General features: G+C 40.2%; 1 protein-coding gene across 8 annotated transcripts in view; it reads right to left on the bottom strand.

Moving 5' to 3' along the window:
• The window catches only part of LOC145358418 (disabled homolog 2-interacting protein-like), a 739,003-nt gene that overhangs the window by 87,340 nt on the left and 627,115 nt on the right, over positions 1 to 24,548 (bottom strand). For all 8 annotated transcript variants that reach the window (XM_080212472.1, XM_080212474.1, XM_080212473.1 and 5 more), the window contains 2 exons: positions 21,747 to 21,845; positions 13,077 to 13,631 (listed from right to left, as the gene is read on the bottom strand). In XM_080212472.1, the coding sequence (XP_080068598.1) occupies positions 13,077 to 13,631; positions 21,747 to 21,845 (654 nt within the window). The remainder of the gene's footprint in view (positions 1 to 13,076; positions 13,632 to 21,746; positions 21,846 to 24,548) is intronic.

Below are 24,548 nucleotides of genomic sequence, written 5' to 3'. Positions count from 1 at the left end.
TCGTGTTCTCATATTTGTCCCTTAACTTCTAAGTATCCAATCTGATCAAATGTTGATATAGTTTGTGACCCTACCACCAATCATGGAAGTGAATTCCACAGTCTCACAATTATCTAGAAAAAGAAACATCTATTGCTTGCTATATTTTTAACATTTAATCTTGTGTTCTTTGTTCTAGTTCAGTGAGCACATTCAGTCCTGGGTTCAATCCCTGACCTTAGCTAAGTTAGTTGATTTTAGGCAAGATGACAACAGAAGCAACTCTTGCAGAAATCAGCATGATAAATGGCACAAAACAGACCATTTGGCTCACCCAGTCCATGTTGGTAATGCCTGGACAAGTTCTGATGCAATACTGTTATTGTCAAACAATCTGCCAACATTAAAAGATCAAGGTTCACCCATGAATAATGGCTGTTGGGGTGAAGTGCGGCACAGCAACTTAACTTACGGGATTTCATCTCAGCCAAAGTTAGCATGAGCAAGATAGGAGAATCACAGAATCCCCCACCATGCAGAAGAAGGCCATTTACCCATCGAGTCTGCACCAACCGTAATCCCACCCATCTATTCCTGCAATGCCTCATATTTACCCTGCTAATCCCCCGACACTACTGTTAATGTAGCATGGCCAATTAACCTAACCTGCACATCTTTGGACTGTGGGAGGAAACTGGAGCACCTGGAGGAAATGCACGCAGACACAGGAAGAACGTGCCAACTCCACACAGTCAACTGAGGCTGCAATTAAACCTTGATCCCTGGTTCTGTGAGGCAGCAGTGCTAACCATTGCACCACTATGCTGCCCCAAATGCAAAATTGTGCTATCAGCAAAAGATCAGCAAGTTATTTGTTAGGCCCATAATCAAAACCTGGCTTATAGTATTAAAAGGAATTACTGCTATATTGAATTAAATGGTAACACAAGAACAAAAATCGTTCTCACACAGTTTTGCTAAACACCAGTACCAGTCAGATAGGACTACACTTTAATTCTGATTCTATGTCCAGAAACATTCTGCAATGTCAGAAAATTTCTACCCTTACATTTCACACGTGGATCAAAATGCTTGAAATTCAGTGTTTTGGTGCACATGTATAACACTTTTTAAATTTCATTCATGGGATGTGTGTGTTGCTGGCAAGATCAACATTGAGAAAGTGGTGATGAGCCACCATTTTGGATTGCTGCAGTCATGTGGAGTATGTACTACCACAGGAGTTATTAGTTAAGGAATTCCAAGATTTTGATCCTACAACCATACATTTTCAAGTCTGGAATGCAATGTGATTTGGAGGTGATGCAGATGGTGCTCCCCTGTGCCCACTGTCCTTGTATGTCTGGGAGAAGGACACTTTCTTGAGATAGTATGAGTGGATAAATGTCAGTCTCTAAAAAAAGTTCAAGCAAGTTGACAAGCTGTCCAGAGATCTTGGAAATGCATTAGTAGTAAAAACATGAATGATAAAATTAAATCACCTGTAACATATAAAGGTGACACATTTGTTAATTATCAGGCTTAGAATACTAACTGCAAATTATCGCATTTACTTTACTTAAATTTGACTGTAGTTTCAGTTCAACTCTAATATATTTACATTGAAGAGTTTCTCCCTTTTTGTGAGATAAATTAATGGTAGCATTCCAAGTATAAGGACAGATATGTTCATAAGGACATTAGTGAGAAGGCGAAACTGCTTCTGCAAAGGTCAAGATGAAGATGAAAAGGTCTAACATTTTATGAGAGAAGATACTGGAAATATGGATGAACAAAAAGTTTGCCATCAGCATCTTAATTTCATCATGGTGTAGGTAGGACTGTGGTGACTGAACTGGAGAAGATAGGGCTTACCATGGGGCGACAACAGCATAAGACAGGAGGAACAGGGTTGCAGCTTTATGTTCCACCCAGGATCAGAAGCATTACTAACTACTTTTGTACATAAATGAAAGCTTGTTCTTCACATTTTCAAAATTTCCCTGATATTTACAACTGGCAAAGTGTTAGTGGGTCTGCTTCAATAGCAGTGAAAACAGAAAAGGTGGTTTTATTTTAATTGTTATTGGGCAATTGGATTGCAGCGTGAACGTAGTTTCAGCTACCTGTCGTTGCACATACCTATTCTTCAAGAACAACTCTGGAATGAATTGGACTTAGCTACTTTTGGATAAAGCAAATGGCACCTAATCTTATGATATTAAATATCATGGCAAAGAGGGAATGCTCCCATTGGGATGCTCTGTTTACACTGCCATTTGTTGATATTTTAATTGGAAATCACTTACTGGCCACAGGAGGAGGATAAGCTCAATATATTTTCCAAAGGGCTGTTCTATTTATACCTGTACTTTTATTGAAAAGAAATGTAACAGACAAACTTTCTGCCTGATGCTATGTCACTGGGCAAACCTAAGTCTATTCCAAGTTCTGCAGCACAGTGGTACACCTCCATACACTTCCCACTAGAAAAACAATACTCCATTAACCTCTAGCTAGAAGGAATAGGCCCTGTAGCAATTTAGGAAAAATCTCACATTAGGTAGTACAACGACAGAACACAGTTGCCATAACGAGGGCCTATATCTCGTCGGCATTGTGTTTCGTGATTGGAAACAGCACATAAAAGTTCATATAATGTGTTACTGCAATAGCTAAGGGCAAGCCCAGAGCTTTCTCATAAGCTAATGCATACATTCAAACAGCCTTGTTCAGCAAATGACGACAAGTGTTATATTTCAATTGCTAGTCTCTGGGAATAAAATTTCTACAGGTGGAAGGGACTGACTACATAGTTCAGTGTGGGCTATTCGAATTCAGAGGTTCAGAGATACAACAACGAAGACTTCCATTTATATAATACCTTCAAAGCAATAAAAGTCTACAGACACATCAAGCAAAATTTGACATACTTGATGATATTGTTTGAACAGAGGGGAGTACGGTAGGATGAGAGAAGAATTGGCGAATGTGGACTGGGGGAGCGCGTTGGAAGGTAGGTCTGCTGAGGAGCAGTGGAGGATCTTTAAGGAGATCTTTCTTGGTGCTCAGCAGAAATTTATTCCGATGGTCAAAAAGGACAGGAGGAGGAGAGGTAATAAGCCGTGGATAACGAAAGAGGTGAAGGAAAGTGTTAAATTAAAAGCGGAGGCGTTAGAGTAGCTAAGAGTAGTGGGCAAGAAGAGGATTGGGAGAGGTTTAAATGTCAACAAAGATTGACAAAGAAGTTGATAAAGAAGGGTAGGAGAAACTATGAAGCTGGGCTAGCGCTTAATATAAAAAAGATAGCAAGAGTTTTTATAAATATATAGAAAGGAAGAGGCTGGCTAGGGGGAACGTTGGTCCCTTAGAGGATGAGAAGGGGGACTTAGTGGTAGGGGATGGGGAAATGGCTAAGGTCTTGAATAACTTTTTTGTTTCTGTCTTCACGGAGGAGGACGTGAATAATTTGCCGGGTGTTAGTGATGGAAAGGTGGTAGGACTGGAGGGTCTTAATGACATTACTGTTACTAGACAGGCAGTGCTCGACAGACTGGAGGGGCTGATTGTGGACAAGTCGCCAGGACCGGATGGAATGCATCCGAGGGTTCTGAAAGCAATGGCGGAGGTGATAGTGGATGCCTTGGTGGTTATTTTCCAAACGTCGCTGGATTCCGGGGAAGTGCCGGATGATTGGAAAACGGCTAATATTACGCCGTTGTTTAAGAAGGGTGCCAGGCAAAAGGCAGGGAATTATAGGCTGGTTAGTTTAACGTCTGTTGTAGGTAAAATGTTAGAATCCGTCATCAAGGAGGAAATAGCGAAGCATCTTGAGGGGAATTGCTTGATAGAGCAGACGCAGCGCGGTTTCGTTAAAGGGAAGTCGTGTCTGACAAATTTACTGGAGTTCTATGAGGATGTGTCTAGGGCGGTGGATAGAGGAGAGCCGGTGGATGTGGTCTTTCTTGATTTTCAGACGGCGTTTGACAAGGTGCCTCACAAGAGGTTATTGCAGCAGGTCAGGGGACATGGAGTTGGGGGTAGGGTGTTAGCGTGGATAGAGGATTGGTTGTCAAATAGAAGGCAGAGAGTGGGGGTCAATGGGTGCTATTCGGATTGGCGGATGGTGACTAGTGGAGTGCCCCAGGGGTCGGTGCTGGGGCCTCAGCTATTTACCATTTATACAGATGATCTGGAGGAGGGAACCGAGTGTGTGGTGTCGAAATTTGCTGATGACACCAAGATTGGTGGAACGGCAAATTGTGTGGAGGGTGTGGAGAGTCTACAGAAGGATCTAGATAGGCTGGGCGAATGGGCCAGGAACTGGCAAATGGAATTTAATGTTGGCAAGTGCGAGCTGGTACACTTTGGTAGGAATAATGGTAGGAAGGATTATTACTTACGTGGAGAAAAACTGCAGCATGCGACGGTGCAGAGGGACCTCGGGGTCCTTGTGCATGAGTCGCAAAAACCCAGCTTGCAGGTGCAGCAGGTGGTCAGGAAGGCGAATGGGATGCTGGCCTTCATAGCGAGGGGGATTGAATATAAAAGTAGGGAGGTCTTGCTGCAGCTGTATAGGGCATTGGTGAGGCTGCAGCTGGAGTACTGTGTGTAGTTTTGGGCGCCGTACTTACGCAAGGATATTTTGGCCTTGGAGGGAGAGCAGAGGAGGTTTACTAGGCTGATGCCGGAGTTGAGGGGGTTGAGCTATGAGGAGAGGCTGAATAAACTAGGCTTGTACTCGTTAGAGTTTAGAAGAATGAAGGGAGATCTCATTGAGACGTATAAGATGATGAATGGGATGGATAGGATAGAGGTGGAGAGACTCTTCCCGCTCAGAAAGGATAGTAGGACTAGGGGGCACAGCCTCAAGATAAAGGGGGGGGGCGGTTTAGAACGGAGTTGAGGAGGAACTTCTTCACTCAAAGGGTGGTGAATCTCTGGAATTCTCTGCCCGTTGAAGTGGTGGAGGCTACCTCGCTAAATATTTTTAAGACGCGGGTTGATGGGTTTTTGATAAGAGAGGGGATTAAGGGTTATGGGGAGAGGGCAGGAATGTGGAACTGAGCCACGACAGATCAGCCATGATCTTATTGAATGGCGGGGCAGGCTCGAAGGGCTAGATGGCCTACTCCTGCTCCTAGTTCTTATGTTCTTATATTAAGGGCAGATGGGCAAATGCTTGGTGAAAAAGGTGGGCTTTAAGGCAGTCTTAAAGGAGGAAATAGAGGCTAAGAGATTTGGCAAACAAACTAACAGTGAACCAACTAAAATGCTCAAGAGGCTAGAATTGTACAGCCACGGTGCTGGATGAGGTTAAATTGATGGGGAGGGGGTCAGGCCTTGGGAGAGGACTGAAAACAAGATTTGAGGATTTAAAATTGAAATATTGCTTGAGGAGAAACCAGAAGCACAGGGATACAGTAACTCTTGGATTTCTAGTAGAGGTAAGGCTGAGCAGAGAGAAACCATTATGGATATGCCAGTTTCATAACATTTTACAGAACTGATTTCAGGAGGCAGTATTCACCTAGCCTGCTGCTGCAAAGCAGATGATATTGAATTGTAAGGCAGAGGTAATTGAATTGTAAGGCACTGGTAAGGCAGAGCTTGATATTCAGCTCCATCGCAGCCAAAGCAGATAAAGGGGTTTGTTCCAAAACTGTCCGTTTTGCAGCACATTCGAGATGAATTTCTATCCTGAAGTTTTTCAGTAGGAAAATTTGGAATCAGAAGCAGGCACTTAGCCCAGAAAATTCACCCCTTTCACAGTATGTGCCTGATTATGTCAATCATTGAACTTCCTCCAGCCCCTATTCACCGAAAACTCTATACTCTAACTCTGTTGAACTGCTCTGTTGCTGCCATAATATAAATGTCATTTCCTATGGACAATCTGACTTAACCAAGTGAAAATAATACACTTTTGATTAGAAAATATGCTGTTCAAATCTATAAATCAAGAAAAGTTGCACTTGCAAGACATTTTCTGATGAAGAGATGTTGTGTAATGCAAGTATTATTGTGAAATATCAGAAACCAGGGGCAGAGTTCTATTTTGTGGTGGGCAGCTATGTCGGTGCCTGTCATGGCAGAACCTGCACCAGGTTCAGCACTTAGAATCTCATTAATTATACACAGGTGAGTTCCCCTCTGACTCACCTGGTGGATTGACAGATCATTTGTCTGCCTGCCCTCAGGTGATGCATTTGAAAGTCTGGCGCCATTTTTAAATACCAGTTCAGCACACACTAATCACTCTCTCCAGCCCACCTATCATCACCAGACCTTCCAAAATGTCTGGAACCCAAAGGGAAAAGGCCTCAAGAAGATGGCAGCACTGGATTTCAGCGTAGGGCCCTTGAGGTCTTTATCAGATGAACAGCATGCCTTCTATGAGGTATGGCTCATAGAAGCATGCCAACCTCATTTTTGCAAGCTGGGAGTCACTGTTCAGGGGACTAGTGCAACTGTCACCGACCCACAAAGCACCATCCAGCATAGGAAGAGGCTGAATGATCTCATTCACTCCGCCAGAGTACATCCTCTCCCAGCTCCTTCCACTATCATACTGTCAGCATGACATCATGTAGTCAAATGGCTACTCTGTTCACATCTCAAGTCTATTAGTGGGTTGCATGACACAAATCAACACTCACTCTCAACAAAACTTTTACAACACCATTTATCTTGTTGCTCCAACTGCAATCTCTGACCCTTCTGTGGAGGGCTTCACCAGCCACAGGGAAACATGCATTTCACTCACCCACTGCTCCACATCCTCTCATCACATCTCTTTCTTTTGTCCCCACACAGGCCAAAGCTGCACACAGTGAGGGTGAGCCCAAACTCAGGGAAGGCAAGATCATTGGTCTCACGGAGTTCAAGGAGGCTGCTGCAGAAGTCACTGGTGAGGACCTGGATTGCTCCTGTGGTGATACAGAGCTTGGCTTCCCACAGCAACCTAGTTCAGTTCTCTGCTGAGTCATTTTCAGAAGAACACCTCATATACACGTCCCTGCAGCAGTCAGAGGGAGGCGCAGCCCTGGCACTTGGCAGGCTGCTGGTCATCCACCTGCTCAGTCCCAGAAAGATGATGAGCTTTTGGAAGGAGCTGCTGGTTCATTGATGGAGATGCAAAGGAAGGCCGCAGAACATTGGGCAGAACTTCGCAGTCACTCTTCAAAATAGATCGCATGATAGAAGCAGTCACTCCACGTTCTGTCTGATGACATGTCTGCAACATGTAATAACCTCAACGCCACTACAGGAACCACCATGAAGGCTTTGGTCCAGCAGGTTCTGCTCGATTTGTACTCATGCACTCCAGGGGCACACACACTAGTGGGCACGTTCAGGATGCAGGGTTACATGGGGTCAAAGCATATTGACTTCCCTCAAAATTAGAAATCTGGCTTACTCTTGCTTCCTGAGCTACAGGCTCTGTGTCCTGTAGAACTGACCTGGACCCATCCAGGTCACTTCCATCCGAGTGACTTTTATCACATTCTTTTGTTACAGGTGAATGGGATCTTAAGCTGAAGGATTCAAAAAAAGCTGCTTGACTAAAATATCAGTCAGAGATCAGTCATGTTAGTGATCATCTGCAACAGCTTAATTACCCAAAACATAGATCCCTATCTATCACATGGCTTATTCTTCTCCAGCTCCTTAAATTCTCAAAATCAGTATTGTTCCTTCTTAAATAAGTGTAATCCACACCACTCTAACACAGTTAATTTCACTCAACAACCTGAAGCACAAAGCTGATTTCCTGATTCTGAAAACGCTTCCACTTAAGCTACTCCTGAATTAGTTTCTTTCCTTCTAATATTTTTCCCCATTTCTTCCATTATTTTAAGAACTTTAATAATTTCTTCATTTTCTTTCTGGTTACTTATTGCATCTCACATGTATTTCTGTCTCCAGGATGTTGAGAGGGGATGAGAGGTTTACAGGTGGTGAGGGACTAACTGCACAATTGAATAAGAAGGGTTTGTTTTATAAAAGGAGGCTCTTAAAGAGAGAGGTACTGAGGTAAGTGCTGATTCAGGTTGATAATTCCAGGGCAGAGTGATTCAGGTCAATAATTCCAAGGCAGAGTGATTCAGGTTGATAATCCCAGAGCAGGCCAGGGGTTGTTCAACAGGACTGAAAGAGCCAATATTGTGGAGGAGCAAGTGGTGACTTATTAGAGTGAGGAGATGTGTAGTGGGAAATATAACTGGAGGAGATCAATTATATAGGAAGGGTGGAGCCATAGAAGGGATTCTAAACAAGGACAAGGATGTTAAGATCAAAGGGTCCTTGAGCTTGACATGGAAAAGGGTAATAGGAGGACACAATGAAGCACACAACAATCTTGAACTCAAGAGTTAAGGTAGCCTGATGATGACAAAAGCACAGATTAATATTTCATTGATAAAGAAAGGCAGGGGACTTCCTCATATATAAATGCATTTTACAAAGTGACTACATTTGTTGTAGGTTAATTAGGTGTTAGTTCAAATACAGATGCCACAACTTCATTCAGTGTGAATGGACGAGGAACAGTTTCAGAACTGATGTCAGAGGATCACATGTTGGCAGAAACCAGAAGGTAGCTTCGGGAATAAACTTCTAATTCAGGCTTTAATGGCAGAGTCAATCAGTCGCAACTGTAATGGCCTTCAAATCAATTGTGGAGGCTGGATATCATGGAAGTTAATTCCATATTTATGGATAATGTTATGAAATGTTAGCTATATATAACTAGGATTGAGTACGGAGCACGAGGCATCTCACTCATAGGGAATGTGTTAGAGATGAAGTGATTGCAGTGGGAGAAATAGGAAATGAAACTGGATGGTTAGGAACCAATTAAGACAGATGATGGAGAAAAGAACTGAATGTTCAACAATCTCAAAATCAGTAAAGGAAGCAAGATAGAAGGCAATAATTAGCGACCAAAGTCAGACTTTCACAACGACGACTTGGCACAAGTAAATGTTGGAATCCGATTAGAAGGGTTTGAATACAGAATGTTGAAAGGCAGAACCGCGTAGCTGTATTGTCCTAATTCCCAGGGCTTGCAGTAACGTGCAGAAAGCTGCCTCGACATGAGAAATACAGCAACAAATTTAATGCAGGTGACTTCCCTTTGGTTAGAACTGTTAGAATAGAGTATCTGTACATTCAGTAACTTTCTTACCATATAACTTTAGACTGAACGATTTACTTAATTACGTCAAGTTGTAATTACTCAATATATTTTCTCCAATGCAGTTTAAAACAAAATTGCTTACCGCTAAGCAAGTTCTGTTATTTGAGTGATCAAGAGCAATTAAACGTATATCCAAATAATAGGTGAACAATGGCAACAAGCATTCATTACTTCATACGTCCAGGAGTCTGATAATAAATGCTCCATTGGTTCACTATTTTCTATTTCAAATTTAAAATGACAGCAGTAATACTGACAATCAAGCTGTTCTTGCTATAATATGATGGAGAATACGAGGCTTTAGAGGTAATTTAAAGCCAAGTTATACAAACTTAAACTTCATTACTCCTACCCATTGTCTCCATTTAGTTCTCAGTTTATATACAAACATTTGTTAACCAAATTATCACCAAACAGCCTTGAAGGGAAAAAAAGAAACCGGTTGAGTCATTGTCTAACATATCAATCTCATCCCCTTGTTCAGATTAACAATGGCCTTAGAATGCTTTATAAACACAATGTTGTAACCACTGAAGAACTCAATGTATAATGAAATTTCTCAATTCAATGGCTTGAAAGCACATCAGATATTGTCTTTTTTTGTGGAACTAATGATTGGTGCACAGGTTGCTGAGTATTTGGAATACTGCTGAAAAGAAAGATGTTGTTGAAGCTTTACACCTTATACTCATCGGGACAATCTCAAGAATGCCAAATTTCAAACAACCACAATGATTCATACCAGAGGAAAAAAGGGGTGTTGAGTGGTTGGCAGTCAACTCTGATTGGCCACAGCTTTGTCAAAGAGAATGCAACAGGTTCCCCAAGCTCCCAGATAATGTTTGTGTTTGACCTGATGGAAAAATGTTTTGACAACATGTCTCACTTTCCAGCAATATTCATAGAGAATGAACTTGCATGTGGATAACATCCATCTCACTAAAGCCATTCCAACGGACTTCACAGTTAGTGAGTTCATTTTTTTTTAAAAGGCAGCTGCAGTTATGTAGCCAAATGGGCAATAAATGTGCCCACAGCAAGGTTCCAGAAAGAGCAATGAGATAAATGATCAGTTAAAATATTTTTGGTGGGATTGGTTGAGGATGAATATTGAGAAAATTGTTTGCTCTTTTTTTGAAGAAGCATCGTGGGATCTTTTACATCTATCTGAGCAGGAAAACGAAACTGCTGTAAAATATCTTATCGAAGAGACTGCATTCCTGACAATGCAGCACTTCCAAAGTACTGCACCCTAGATCATGTGTTCAAGTATCCTTTTGAGATTGACTAATCAGAGGTGGGGTGGGAAGAGGTGCAAGTTGATTTGCTACATCATGCCTTGAGGGGGCAGGCTTAATGGAAAGGAAGGCCACTGTTCCCCCACCATTTTCTGAACACTTCTCAAGAAAGACATTTCAATATGAAATTGGACGGTTACTTGGATTCTGGATCCCCTCACACATATTACATTAGCTGGATCCTGAGCAAAAGATCTTGACAGCAGCTCACCCACTGTGTTTGCAGCAATTATGGAAAGATGTTAGAAGAGTTGGAACATCGGAATGTTTGGAAACTCATGTGAAGCTCAGGGACTCTGCTGCATTTAGTCTAGAAATTTGCCAATCATCCTTCAGTAAGAATATTAATGATTCCCAGCTAGCTGGATATACCTAAACTTTGATTAATAAAAACTAATATAGAGATCTGTGTAGACTCTTCATAATATGTTATATTACGAACAGAGATATGTCATACCACAGCTTTAATTTCCTCCACCTGATCCAGACATTTTACTTGTTCAGCTTTGTAAAACCTTTCTTCATACTGTCTATCTGGTGTTAGCACTACTGCTGAGCAAATCATTTTAAATAGCACTATTAATAACTTCATTAAATGGAACCCATTTCATTTGCATTATTTAAAATTCCAGTCAATATTGCTACTATTAATAACTAGTGGAATGTAAAATCTAATGAAAGAATTGGTCATAAGATGTAATTTTTAAAATTTGATTTTTTTTCCTGTTAGTTCCCTTCAAATTACGTGCTGATCTTGCATTTTCCAGGAGCACAGTAAATGTTCAAAACTACGCTGAATACAATACAACCCACATTTCCAGTGTTATCTGTAATCTTCACTGTGAATCTGGGGTCTGCATTCTGGAAACACAATGAACTGGAGCACCAAGTAAGTCATTGTTCCCCCCTCCGTTAATTTAAATCTCAATAAACATTACAGCGCAATGTTGTGCTATGGATAGAGAGGGAAACTGATGTAAAACTAAAGAACTGTTGATGCATGCAAAAATTTGTGAAATAATGTCTCTGAATACATTCTCACGATGTAGGTAGAGTAAAAAGATTTATCTATTATACCCAACCTTCAAACTGTCCAATCGGTAACCAAGTTATTATGGTACTTTGAGTATTCTTCTATTGCAACAGCAGAGAAACTACTGGAAGTTTTAAATGGGTGAAATTACTTTGACCATGAGAGCAATAGCATTAGATATATAACAGAGTTGGTGCTACTCCAGACTAATCTAGAACAAGAGAATGTCATGTTGCAAGGGGTCAGGCAATATAGGCAGGGTTCAGAGTCACAACAACCCCTTATTAACCTCTGGCCACATGGGTTAATTAATAACGTGTTTATCTTTTGGACTTATTAATTAACCCATGTGAAGCCATGTAGATAGGCTCATAGTTGTATGAATGGAAAAGGTTCTGGTTACAGAGGGGATTCTCATCCAGTCAAATTCTAATTTGGGTTCATTGTCCGCAAAGCACACAAAAAATTTGTACCCAGCAGGCAACCCACACAGAAGTCAAACCCTTTCCTAGCTTTCTCCCCAAGGCCTCCTCTTTTAGCAGGACTCAGCATTCAGCTTATATAGTCCAATAAGGCTGCACAGCTGCTTGCACTGATTCCTCAGGAGACTGTCATGTGACTTCCTGAGGCCATCTTGGTAGGCATGACTGCAGTCCGTGCCTGGACATGAGCTAGAAAATGGAGTGGCGAGTGTTGAAAATATTCTCTCTTCAACACCCAGCCCTTGTGAAAAAGAAAAGCAAAAGGAAATAATTTTCTTTTATGATATATTTTCCCCAAATACAATCATGCAAATTTCTATAATTTTAATTTTTTTTAAATTTATATTTTACTTTCTTTTACTCCCTCTTGAAATATGAATTGACAATTGAACAACAAAAATACCTAAATACAGATATATTTCCCTTCCAATTGCATCACAAATCCAATTTATGCATCTACTGGGCCGTAGGAACACAATGGAGTATTTTCAGCAGAGCCCTTAAATGCAGATTCCGGAAAACAAACCAATGCCGTAGTTTAACTCTTTCATCACCTATGAACATCATGCTGGAATAGAACATGTTCAAGTGTGCAATCTAATGTTTAAAAATTTAACATGTCTTAACCTTGATGCTCACTGAAAGGGTTAATGGTCATACAAGTTTAAAAATCACACAGGCTGCAAAACAAAGGGCATCTTATAAAAGCCTTCAGGGACAGATACCAAGGCAAAGCACATAAATTAGATATCTGTAAACGGAAAACGGAGGTGATCCACAGATACAGAAATGAACTGTACTATGAAGATTTCTCGCTGATTGGATATTATAATGAAGTGAGTGTAAAGTGGTTGTGATTGGTTTATGCTAATTACTTGAAATCAATTTTGAAAACTTTAATTGCCTGTGTGTCTTGGAATATGTCACTTTGGCTAGCTACAGGGATATGAACTATAGCTTTCCAGGGTCCTTGCTATGCTTGTATTAAAACCATTGTTTAAGTAAACTCTTACTTGTTCGGTTACTCAAAGGGTAAAGTTGTGATCAATTAAAAGGCTGAAGCTAAAGTCTGCAACACTTACCTTGGCCTTCCCAGTGCTTTGCAGAATGTGCACCAATGCACAAGCCATCTCCTCCTTACTCTTAACGCTCAATACAGGCTCCAACACTGAGCACAGTAGCATATAGTTATTTGTAATGTACTCAGCAAACTCCTTGTAGAGCTCCATTGGGAGAATACTCATACTCTGATAGCGAGCTTTGATTCTAATCATCGGTCCCACTGACTTGCCCTTGCTTGGATTGGGCATGCTCACAGGATACCACTTCTCCAGGAACTGTCGCCCCGTCACAGTCGCTATCGGGATGTTCACCAGACCCACATAGTTATTCTTATCTTTCTTTTTCTTTTTATCAGTCTCTTTGTACAAGTGCACAGTAATGTTTCTTACTGCGGGTAGATTACTGAACTCAAAGTGCTCTCCCCAGAAAACATTGTCGGTTTTCAGCTTGCAGGTAGTCCGTGCGTATAGTGTGTCATCAAGGCAGAGTTCACAGAAGTACTTTTTCTTGGCTGGCAGATCCTTGGCTTCAATAATCCACAGTTTGAGCAGATTCTCCACTCGTCTACTATTATCCTAAAATGACATAGAAAAGGAATAACAATAATTCTGTTGATTCTCTAATAATCTGTTCTTTGGTCTTTTGACCACAATTCTAATTTATTCATAGTTAGACTTTCTTCTTCGTATCATTAAAACTGACATGTGTTTGGAGATCTACCGTCAATTGAATCACTGTACTTAGCAATAATAGTCAATTTGGAACATAACTCCCACTTTTATTAATAACTTACTTCTGGACATTACTCTTAATTTCAAAGTAAAATGAACCATGCAGATTTTGCATTCCCTGATTAATCATCTCAGTAACTGACAGTAATTTACATATGAATGGATGAAACATTTATTCTGCTCCTGACAGAGAAAATAGAAGATATCTTTTCGTGCAAATATTGCTCCTTAAAATTTTCCTAATCGTCCTGGGGCATACCTACAGCTGAGAGGGTAGGTTGGAACCTTCACTAGAGGGCAAATAATAGCAGCCTGCAGGTAGGTACCTGGAAACTGTCCAGAGTCAGCACATCCTTGGAGCAGCACTGTTTGTGAATGGTCCCATGCTACTAATATATTTAATCTTTAAGATTCAGTGTTTTTTTAACAAGTAGTCAGTTTGTCTGGTGGGAAAGCAGTAGACGCAGGGAAAGCAGAATGCTAACTCATTTTAGCTAGAAATATGGTACTTTGTAGAGTGCACTTTATGTTAGTTCTCCTGGGATTTTAGACTAAATTGACAGAGTCATGGATATTAGGTCAATGGGAGGATCTAGGTTTGTAGCTGGAAAAACAGTAAAGGGATATGGGAGGAAGGTGGGATCAGGGTATTGAATTTGACAATCAACCATGAAGGGCCAAATGGCCTACTCCTGGTTCTATTTTCATTTTATAAGAGCAGTTGGTGACTAGAACTGTTAAAAGGAGTCTCTCTCTCTGAAAGCTCCAAGACTGTTACCCAAGTCACAGCTAACTATATTTAAAGTGGCATTTAAGTCTATAGGAGAAATATTGCTTAATTGCAATTGAAATAATGGTAAGTTAGATGTTGAGTTGTTTCTTTTCACGTTTCATTTTGTTAGAGTCATACTTCAACTGTGTTACAAATAATATTGTCTTCAATAAAAGATCCCTAGTTTGACACTGGAGTTATTCCTGAGGTGAAGCATCCTATTTGCACATATATGCCCAAATATGAAAATTGTTGGGGTCTAATCTGGCTTCGTAATATATCTTGGGGTTCTGGTCTGGCACCCTAACAGATTAAGATCAGGAACTCAGAATCAACTTGCATGTCCCTGTGCAGTGTCTACTGAAACACCTTTACAGGCAACACTTATGATGTTATTTTTAAATCAACCTAATATTCTTGGTTTTCTTGGTATTCTTGGTTAAGTGGATTTCCAAGGATATAGTTGTTGCCCATTCCTAAAATGAATAGCTTGCTAAGCCACTTCAGGAGACATGAAATGTGACGAATGAGGCCAGGTACAGTTGCTGGATTTGTTCTTTAAAGAGCATTAGTGAAACAGTGATAATTTTTCTTAGCAAGCCACCTTAATTTTCGATTGGGCACTTTACAGCCTTCCAGACTGAACATCCAGTTCAACAACTTTAGAGCATGAACTCTCTCCTCCACCATCTATTTATTTTATTTCATTTCTTCTTTTAGTCTTATTCGTCCATTTTTATTACTTCATATTATTTTTATTTTTCTACTTCTGAAATATTGCTCTCCATTTTATCCTCCAACCACCACTGCCCCCCCACTAGAGCCCACCGCCACACTTCAGGTTTGTTCTTTGATAATCTACACCTTTGTACTAACATTGACACATTCCAATCTCTTAATGGACACTCTTAGCACCTTGCTCAACCTTTATCATCATTACTTTCATTCTCTTTATCCAATTACAGTCCCCCAACTTCCTCCCCCTCCACCCCATTCCACTCTCGTAGTATATATCTTGACTGATTTTCTTTGTCTTCAGCTCTGATGAAGGGTCATCTAGATCAAAACATTGGCTCTATTTTCTCTCTACAGATGCTGTCAGACCTGCTGAGTTTTTCCAACATTTTCTGTTTTTTGTTACTTCTATTTAGGTTTGTTATTCTTGTACCCTCATTGTGTGAAAAGCATTTTTTTGATTCCCAATGACAGTCACTGAGTTTCAGGACTGCAGTGCTGCATCAGCCCCCTAGCACCATTGAGAATCAGATGCTGACCACGCTCAGACCTAATCAAGATGAGATAGTTATTTTATTCTGCACGTACAAGAGCAGAAGAATCAGGTACCTGTATTATTTTATAATATAGGTACACCCAAAATAACGATTGAAAATTAAGTTAACTGACATTACAGTGCCAACTCTATGTGGGAAATTTCTTCAGCATATTTTAGATTTTTAAAATATTTGTTCATGGGATGTGGGTGTCACTGGCTTGGCCAACATTTATTGCCAACCCCTAATTGCCTTTGAGAAGGTGGTGGTGAGCTGCCTTCTTGAACTGCTGTGATTCATATGGTGTCGTATGTCCAGAGTTTTGTTAGGAAGGGAATTCCAGTATTTTGACAGAGCAACAGTGAAGGAATGGAGATATCGTTTCAAGTCAGGATCGTGTTATTTGGAGGGGAATTTGCAGATGGTGGTGTTTCCATTCATTTGTTGCCTTTGTTCTTTTGAAGGAGTGGAGGCCATGTGCTTAGGATCATAGGATTGCTTCTTTCAACTAAAGGGAGATGATGGGGCAGTGGTAATGTCACTGGGCCGGTGATCCTGAGGCCTAGGCTAATGTTCTCGGGACCTGCATTCCAATGTCATCATGACAACTGGTGGAATTTAAATTCAATTAATACATATGGAATATAACGCTAGTCTCAGTAATGATGACCACAATATTATTATCATAAAAATTCACCTGGTTCACTAATGCCTTTGAGGGAAGGAAATCTGTTTCCTTACTCAGGTCTGGTTTGCATGTGATTCCAGATCTACAACAATATGGTTGACTCTTAACTGCCCCTGAAATAGCCTTGCAAGCCCTCAGTTCAAGGGCAATTAGGGATGGGTAACATATGCTGACCTTGCAACAGCCACCCGTGAAAGAATAAATTATTCTCCAAAATGTGCCAACACCCAACGGGATTCCCGGACTTCTATAATGCACTTGAAAAATTATCCTCTATATTTAACCAAAAGCTTGAACTGGTATCATGGTGAAATTTGGAAGATTAATTGGACATTTATGCCATTCATCAATATAAATTGTAAAAAAAAAACACCTAATACACAGAAAGATCAAACACCTGATTGCAATATTTCACTAGACGGTGAATATATTCAGCCCAGAATTATATTTTGAGAGAGTAAGTTTTTCTTCACTAGAACTTCTGGTCCTGATTACTATCTGATTGACAATGGGTCACCACAATCACGTTAACTGTCAAACCTCATACACAATAAATTGGATGAAGTGCCAGAGGACAATCACTGCACACACATATTCTACAGTCTGAAATTCAGAATGATCTCCAACTTTTAGCTGTAATGTGCAGCCTCACTATTTTGCAATTTTTATATTAAGCAAAGATTTGGTCATCAGGATGAAAGTTGGATCTCTGTAACAGTGGTTGAAGCAGATGGTGCAGGGTTAAAGAGATGTATAGAAGAATCTGATGAAGAAGCTGCACTAGTTAGGAATGTAAATACTGGGCTGATAATGCCAAGATGGGTGCTTCATCTTATTGGGACAGCAGCTGAAGCCTTCAACCTGCTCATGCGTGTGTGTGCAAGATTCATTAGGGTTATCAAATATATTAAAATTAGGGTCTTCTTAAAATATTTTAAGATAATTTTAAGAGCGGTGTTAAGCCATTAAAAATTATCTCCTTGCACCGTTGGAATTTTTACTGTCCATTATTACAAGCTTCAGTGACAACTTTATGCAAGTTTTCAGCTTAATTCATCAATAGCTCTACATTTGCTTGGAAGGAAGCAAGCGACTCACTTTTGGATCCAAGCCCCAGGGGTGGACATATTGGTCCAATTACTTTGTACACTTTAACATGCTGAGCATCTGATTATGCTCATAGCTAAATGCATTTACTTTCTGCTGCAGTCCAGGTTTGCTCTGCATGATGCAGCCTCAGGAACTTATTCAAATTATGAAACTGTTCTTTGGCAGCAGGCCTACGTTTATCAAGAATCTGCTTTCCGCAGCTTACGTTGAAAAACCAGTGGGGATTTGAAACAAATAATAAGGAAACTCCTTCATTTTGAGCTCCACCATGGTGTAACAAAAATAGTGATTATAAAGTGCAGCAAGCAACCTAAATCACTTTTGGATAGAACTGTCACATCAGAACTGCAAATGAAGTTTCTTTCAGGCAACAGGGTAAGGTCATCATGGCCACACATTCTGTTCTGTGTGTAGCGCAGTAAATAATGTATATTGCTGTCAACATGCTGTAATTGCCCTACTGAGAGAAATGTTATACTGTGCATTTCCTAATGTTGACCAACTGCTCTGTAAAAGCTTCATACTTTCCACACAGGAAAACAAGGGACGTTACCTGTTCCAGTCTACATATTGTTACTTCATTACTGAACTGAGTACATTATTATGGTGATTGAAATGTGACCCAAAACTTCAAACATAACATGTAAAATGTGTTCCATTTGTACCTTATCTTCCAGCGTGTACAAAAAAAATGTGCATTACATCATTGGAATTTATTAATTTTATAGAATTAAAACAATTTTGAAATCCAAAATCATAAAATAATGAAAGGCAGATTACTGTTACATGCAGGCTGACTTAATCTTCCCCTAATGACATGTTGTGTGATTGGTGGCTTGTAGAACTGATTATGTGTTTGTCTGAACTTAATCAATTTAACAGCACAGTCAATCCTCTGCTTTTGCCCGGACGTGGAGCTGTTTTGGACGTTTTTCAAAGCACACCAGCATAATGCAGCAAAAACAAAACCATAAACATTGTTGTCTGCTTTTCATAGAATTCCCAAAGTGCTGAAGGAGGCCATTTGACCCATCAAGCCTGCACTGACAACAATCCCACCCAGGCCCCATCCCCACAACCCCTCGCATTTACCCTGCTAATCCCCCTGATACTAAGGGCAATTCATCAGGGCCAATCAAACTAACCCACACACCTCTGGACTTTCTTTCACATTTCCAGCATTTGCAAATTTTTATTACTTATAGTGCAGCAGAGACTGAATCTGGAACACACTGACACCAAGTGCAAGATCATGAGCTGGATTTTCCCTCCTGGAATAGGAAACAGCTCTCAGGACTGTTTTTGGATGGTGAATCTGCCCCTAAGGGGAAAAGAAGCACTCCTCATGATTATCATGAGAGATGGCCTTGGACAGAGGTTCACTGCACTTTCCCTCAAAGCTCAGAGGCCTACTATCAGTCTTCTAGCTTTAGTGGAGCAACAGGCTGCAGTAGTAAGGTAAATACCTGAGAGGACATCAAGATAGAGGTGCCCTAAAGCTAAAGCTTTCTCAAATCTAAATTTAAATATTGTTTTTGGAATTAGGGCACTAGTGGGAAAGGAAGTGAATTACTCTACAGGGCATACCTGGGTATGCAGACAGAATCTCTAAGCCTGCCTGGAGTGCCAGCACCCTGGTCTACCACTGAGAGACACCCGCCACTTGAACCTTGAAGACAACTGATTAAATCCCAATTAGCCTTCTTTAATTGAAGTGAATTGGCTTGTGGGTGGGTAGCCTTGTCGCCTTCTGATCTCATCTCCTTAAAAATGGATGGGATGCAGGATGGAGCTGGAGAACTGACACGCAGTGGCTATCTTTAGCTCTTGTTTGACTCCCAACCCAGAAAGAAGTCTCACAACCTAGCCCCAGTTCCATATGTCTAACACCACCTGGCTCTTTGCACCTGATTACTAGCACAATAACTATATTCTAACACTGAACTTGAGATGAAAATTAATACAAAGAAGTGTGAAATGACACATTTGACATAATAGACAGGGAGAAGCAATGTAGATTTAATGTACAGTTCTAAAGTGTGCAGGGAGGCTTGAGAGTTCATGTGCATAATGGTGCAAGGACATATTGATAAAGTGGTTAACAAAGTATACGAGATCATGGGCTTCATAAATCGGGATATGAGTACAAAAGCAGCAAAGGTAAAGCTGAATTTTTATGAAATTCCAATTAGACCAAAACAAATTTATTTAATTCTGGTGAACACACTTTAGGTGAGGGTCCGTGAAAAGGTACAGAGGAGATTTTCACAAGTGATTCCATTGATTAGATAATTTAGGTACAAGGTTGTTTTACTTGGATAAAGAAGATTGAGTAGAGACCTAATTCAGGTGTACAAGTTGAATACAGGTTTAGATAGATTTGACAAGTTGCTTCCATTAGCTCACATGGCCCAAGAACAAAAGGCCACAACTTTACACTTTTGGTAAGGAGGTACAGATGAGATGTATCACTTATGCAGCAAGTGGTGAAGATCGAGCACTCACTGCCTATGAGGGTGATTGAAGTGGTGATTATCAACAATTTCAAAAGGAAACTGGAAAGGCACTTGAGAGAAATAAACTTGCAGGGCTATAGAAATAGTGCGGGGGAATGGGACTGACTGCTTTGCTCTAAAGCGAGCTTGCATGGACTTGATGGGCCTTTATGATTCTTCTGAGTCATAATGACTCTATCCCTTTGGTATGAATATCTTCATTCCCGATGTCAGGTTGAATCTGTCGTGTTAAGGAGATCTCCAGCAAGAGTGCTATCATCAAACAGGATGAACAACCAATTCTCAAAGACAGTAAAACAAGGAAGTAAACATTACAAATCCTTTTGATTTTTATATTTTACTCATGAAGAAATAAATGACTGGGATATATATATGGGATTAAGGTAGAAACTAAAATATCATAAACAAACTTTAAAATATGTTAAAAGTGTGAAATTTCTTATTACAGATACAAGTCAAGAATTCTTTATTCAAAACACTTGAGACTAATCACATTTTAGATTTCAAATAATTTTGTTTTTTCAATAGCACATATAATCTTACATTACAATAGCCAAAGCCTAGGCTAGCTACAGTCCAAAATAAATAAATTGGCTTTACCCTGAGTGGCTTCAGGGCACCTGAAAATCTTTCTTTTTGATATGCTCACCACAAAACTCACAAGGAAAACAGTACAAACAACTAAACTTCCTGCACTGAAGGTTGATGAGGTTCAAAAAATATTGTAGCTTGTGTGTTTGGCTTTCGGATTTACAGATAAAGAATGCTCAACCGGTATAACGGAAATATTTGGCATCCAACAAATTAAAAATACACTGTCAGGGCCAGTGAGGCAGTTTAGATGGCATTAAAAATCTAGTACGACCTCAATCAACATCTTTTTCTAAAGATTTGTACAACACCAAGAGTGGCAATTCTCATCAACTCAATGGCAGAATCTCAATAGCACATCTTGAAGTATAAAATCATTGCTAGCAACTCAGGGACTTGTACCTTTAACCACACGTGTGAATTCCAAAAGTTGCATCAGTTTCAGAAGAGTAATGACGATTAACATTGACAGTTTTGCCATCATTATTAATGCAAAATTTGGGCCAGTATAAAATACTAGTTTCCAGATAACCAAAATACATAAGCATGTGAACAGTTTCTCTATGAAAAAGTGTAACATGAGGCGCAGCCAGGACTATAACTCTAGTCTCCAAATAGCTCTGCACTCATCAGAGTCAAAATGGAAGGTCCGCCATCATGGTAGTTATTTATGTTAGCTGCCGACTGTGTTTTTCCTCCAGATGCAAAGACTTGCATGACAATATTTACATCTGTAAAAGATCTGAGTACTTCAAAGGGTTCAGAAGCAATATTGGCAAAAAGCAGTGAGAAAACGGAATCACAGCATGGTTGGAGAAGGGTTACTGACTATCTATCACTGTTCCTATCGCTTGCATGGAAATGCATAAACCAGTTTGAAATATAACACTAAGATAAAGTCTGGAACACTGCTCTATACAGCTTATTAAAAATACACTATTTACTACTCAAAACTGATCTTTAAAAGGCAGCAATATATTTGAACGTGAAAGTCAAGGCTTTTTTTTTTACCTTATTTGGTTGTACTGCACGCCGTAGATTTTCCATCCATTTATCTCTTTCTGCTACTGAACGGCAGGAAAAGCACTTGCTGCCTGTTGAAGTTGTTACCTGCATAGAGGATAAATTAATTTTAAAGCATTATTTTAATTTGATTTGTCATCCACATAACCTGAAAGTATGCTCCTATTATGAATCTTTCAACAGTGTTTTCACCTAACATGATGAACATAGGCAACCCAGCTTCCACATTTTATGTGTCATGTACCTCATAAGGGTTTTGGGTTCATACTGTAAGTTAATGGGTCTCATCTGGGAGTGAGAACGGTCATGATGTGGATATGCCGGCATTGGACTGGGGTAAACACAGTAAAAAGTCTGACAACACCAGGTTTTAGTCCAACCGATTTATTTGATAGTAAACTCACAAGCTTTCGGGTTAGCCCATTCGTCAGGCGAATGGAGAGTTCTGGCCTCAGACAGAGCATATAAAGCACAGACAGTTTAGAGATTACTGATTAGAATGTGAATCTTTACACCTAACCTGCTGTTCAAGTCCTGAAGTAGCTGACAATGTGTGTGGAAGGAGCACTGATCCCAGGTTAAAGAGATGTGTATTGTCTCCAGACAGTACAGTAAGTGAGGTTTTGCAAACCCAGGCAAGTCACGGGGGTTACAGATAGTGCGACATGAACCCAAGATCCCTGTTGAGACTGTCCTCATGTGTGCGGAACTTGGTGACAGAAAAGAGAGTTGGCTGCAGAAGCCCTTGGCTAATGAATAGTATAGGTTCCTTCTCCTGAGGAACTCCTGCTTAAAGAAATGTATAGGACAGTAGGACTAGGGGGCACAGCCTCAAGATAAAGGGGGGGCGGTTTAGAACGGAGTTGAGGAAGAACTTCTTCACTCAAAGGGTGGTGAATCTCTGGAATTCTCTGCCCGTTGAAGTGGTGGAGGCTACCTCGCTAAGTATTTTTAAGACGCGGGTTGATGGGTTTTTGATAAGAGAGGGGATTAAGGGTTATGTGGAGAGGGCGGGAATGTGGAACTGAGCAGCGACAGATCAGCCATGATCTTATTGAATGGTGGGGCAGGCTCGAAGGGCTAGATGGCCTACTCCTGCTCCTATTTCTTATGTTCTTATATACACATTATTTCATTTTCATTTATTAGTCACAGATAGGTTTACATTAATGAAATTACTGTAAAAAAATCCCCAGTGCTACACTTGGAGCACCTGTTCAGGTACCCCAAGGGAGAATTTAGCATGGCTAATGCACCTAACCATTTTGAACTGTGGGAGAAAACTGGAACACTGAGAAGATGGGGAGAACGTGCAGACTCTATACAGACAGCGACCTAAGAGGGGAATTGAATCCAGCTCCCTGGTGCTGTGAGGCAGCAGTGCGAATCACTGAGCCACCATTCCGCCAATGAGGTGAAAATGAGCTCAGAGATGCCCGAAATCAAAAAACAAATATTTACTGAAGAATAATTGCCACTTGGGCCAAGTATTGGGAGACAAATGCAATTCTAGGAAGGCAATCAACACCTCCAGGAAAGACAACCCACAGAGTTGAGAGTACAGCACATTGTTTTATAGACAGCAACCGTCACTTCGGTTATTTGGATAGATTTCTAATGCTGAATGTGTCATTTCATAATGACAACAAAAGAATGAATGTAATTTCAAAGATAGCAGGGAATTTTTATTTGAAAATATTTCCTTTCATATCCGTCATCCTGTAATTAAATAAAATGTCATGCTGCTTAATGGGCCAGGCTTCATATTAAATTTAAAAATATGAAATATGAATATGATCTACAGTTCCACTAAAATACTGTCAAATATTCTACCAAAATGGAGGTGGGAGATATAGTCTTCCATACATTGACAAGGTAAAAAATACAATAAATAATGCAACACGATTCTGTGTAATATTGCAATTGTACTTAATAATGCCACATAAAGCATGTTGAAAATAATGAAAAATAGAGCTTTTTCACCACCTGCCACATGATCATGGCAAGAATGGCATAAGGCAACGCCCATTCTCATCATTTTCCAACCTGCGGGAACGTGCGGCTGCTACGAACCATTTCAGGAAACCAATTTCAGTTAGTCCGTAGCCTGCAGACCTTGGATTTTTTTCTGTACACATAATATTCATATTGTTGAAGTCAGTACAAGATCTGGTTGTGTGTAGACTCTGTGAATGCAATTAACACACTTTCATAAGAGGAGGATGCAATATGGGCAACCCAGGATGCTTATTAATGCAAACATGATATTATAATGCATCACCATAGTCAACTATGCATAAAAATGGTCTGATGGGCATAATCGGGACTGAACAAAAGTGTGTAAGCAAGAAATTAAGGTCAGCCCCAGGCTATTTTACATGTTTTTCTCGATTAATGAGCGAGCTTTAACAGCAGATTGATTTAGGAAGGTTGAATATTAATTACTTCTTTCGCACATATCCACTATTCACTTAATTCTCACTTTGAGAAGCTCTAATTATCCAATGAATTTACTGCAATATCAAACAATTAGTCAAACTCCACGATTAGCATTATACCATGAGATCATAACAACTACCAGTTTCAACTGGCATTTTTTTTAATGAAGCTCTGGCTAAGCACTAGGTGTTGTCTGTCAGGGTTCAATGGATACTGATGCTCATTAAAATTATCCAGGTGGCGTTGGGTCTCGACTTCCTGCTTCTATTTTGTATTTATTCATGGAATATGGTACACTATTGCCAAGGCCATCATTTACTGCTCACCCCTAATTACGCAGGAAGGTGAGAC

This window comes from Carcharhinus amblyrhynchos, chromosome 25, assembly GCF_965287045.1.
Source record: "Carcharhinus amblyrhynchos chromosome 25, sCarAmb.v2.hapA, whole genome shotgun sequence".
NCBI classification, from domain to species: domain Eukaryota; kingdom Metazoa; phylum Chordata; class Chondrichthyes; order Carcharhiniformes; family Carcharhinidae; genus Carcharhinus; species Carcharhinus amblyrhynchos.
The sequence above is the reverse complement of the archived record's forward strand: the minus strand, read 5'-3'. Positions and strand labels throughout refer to the sequence as shown.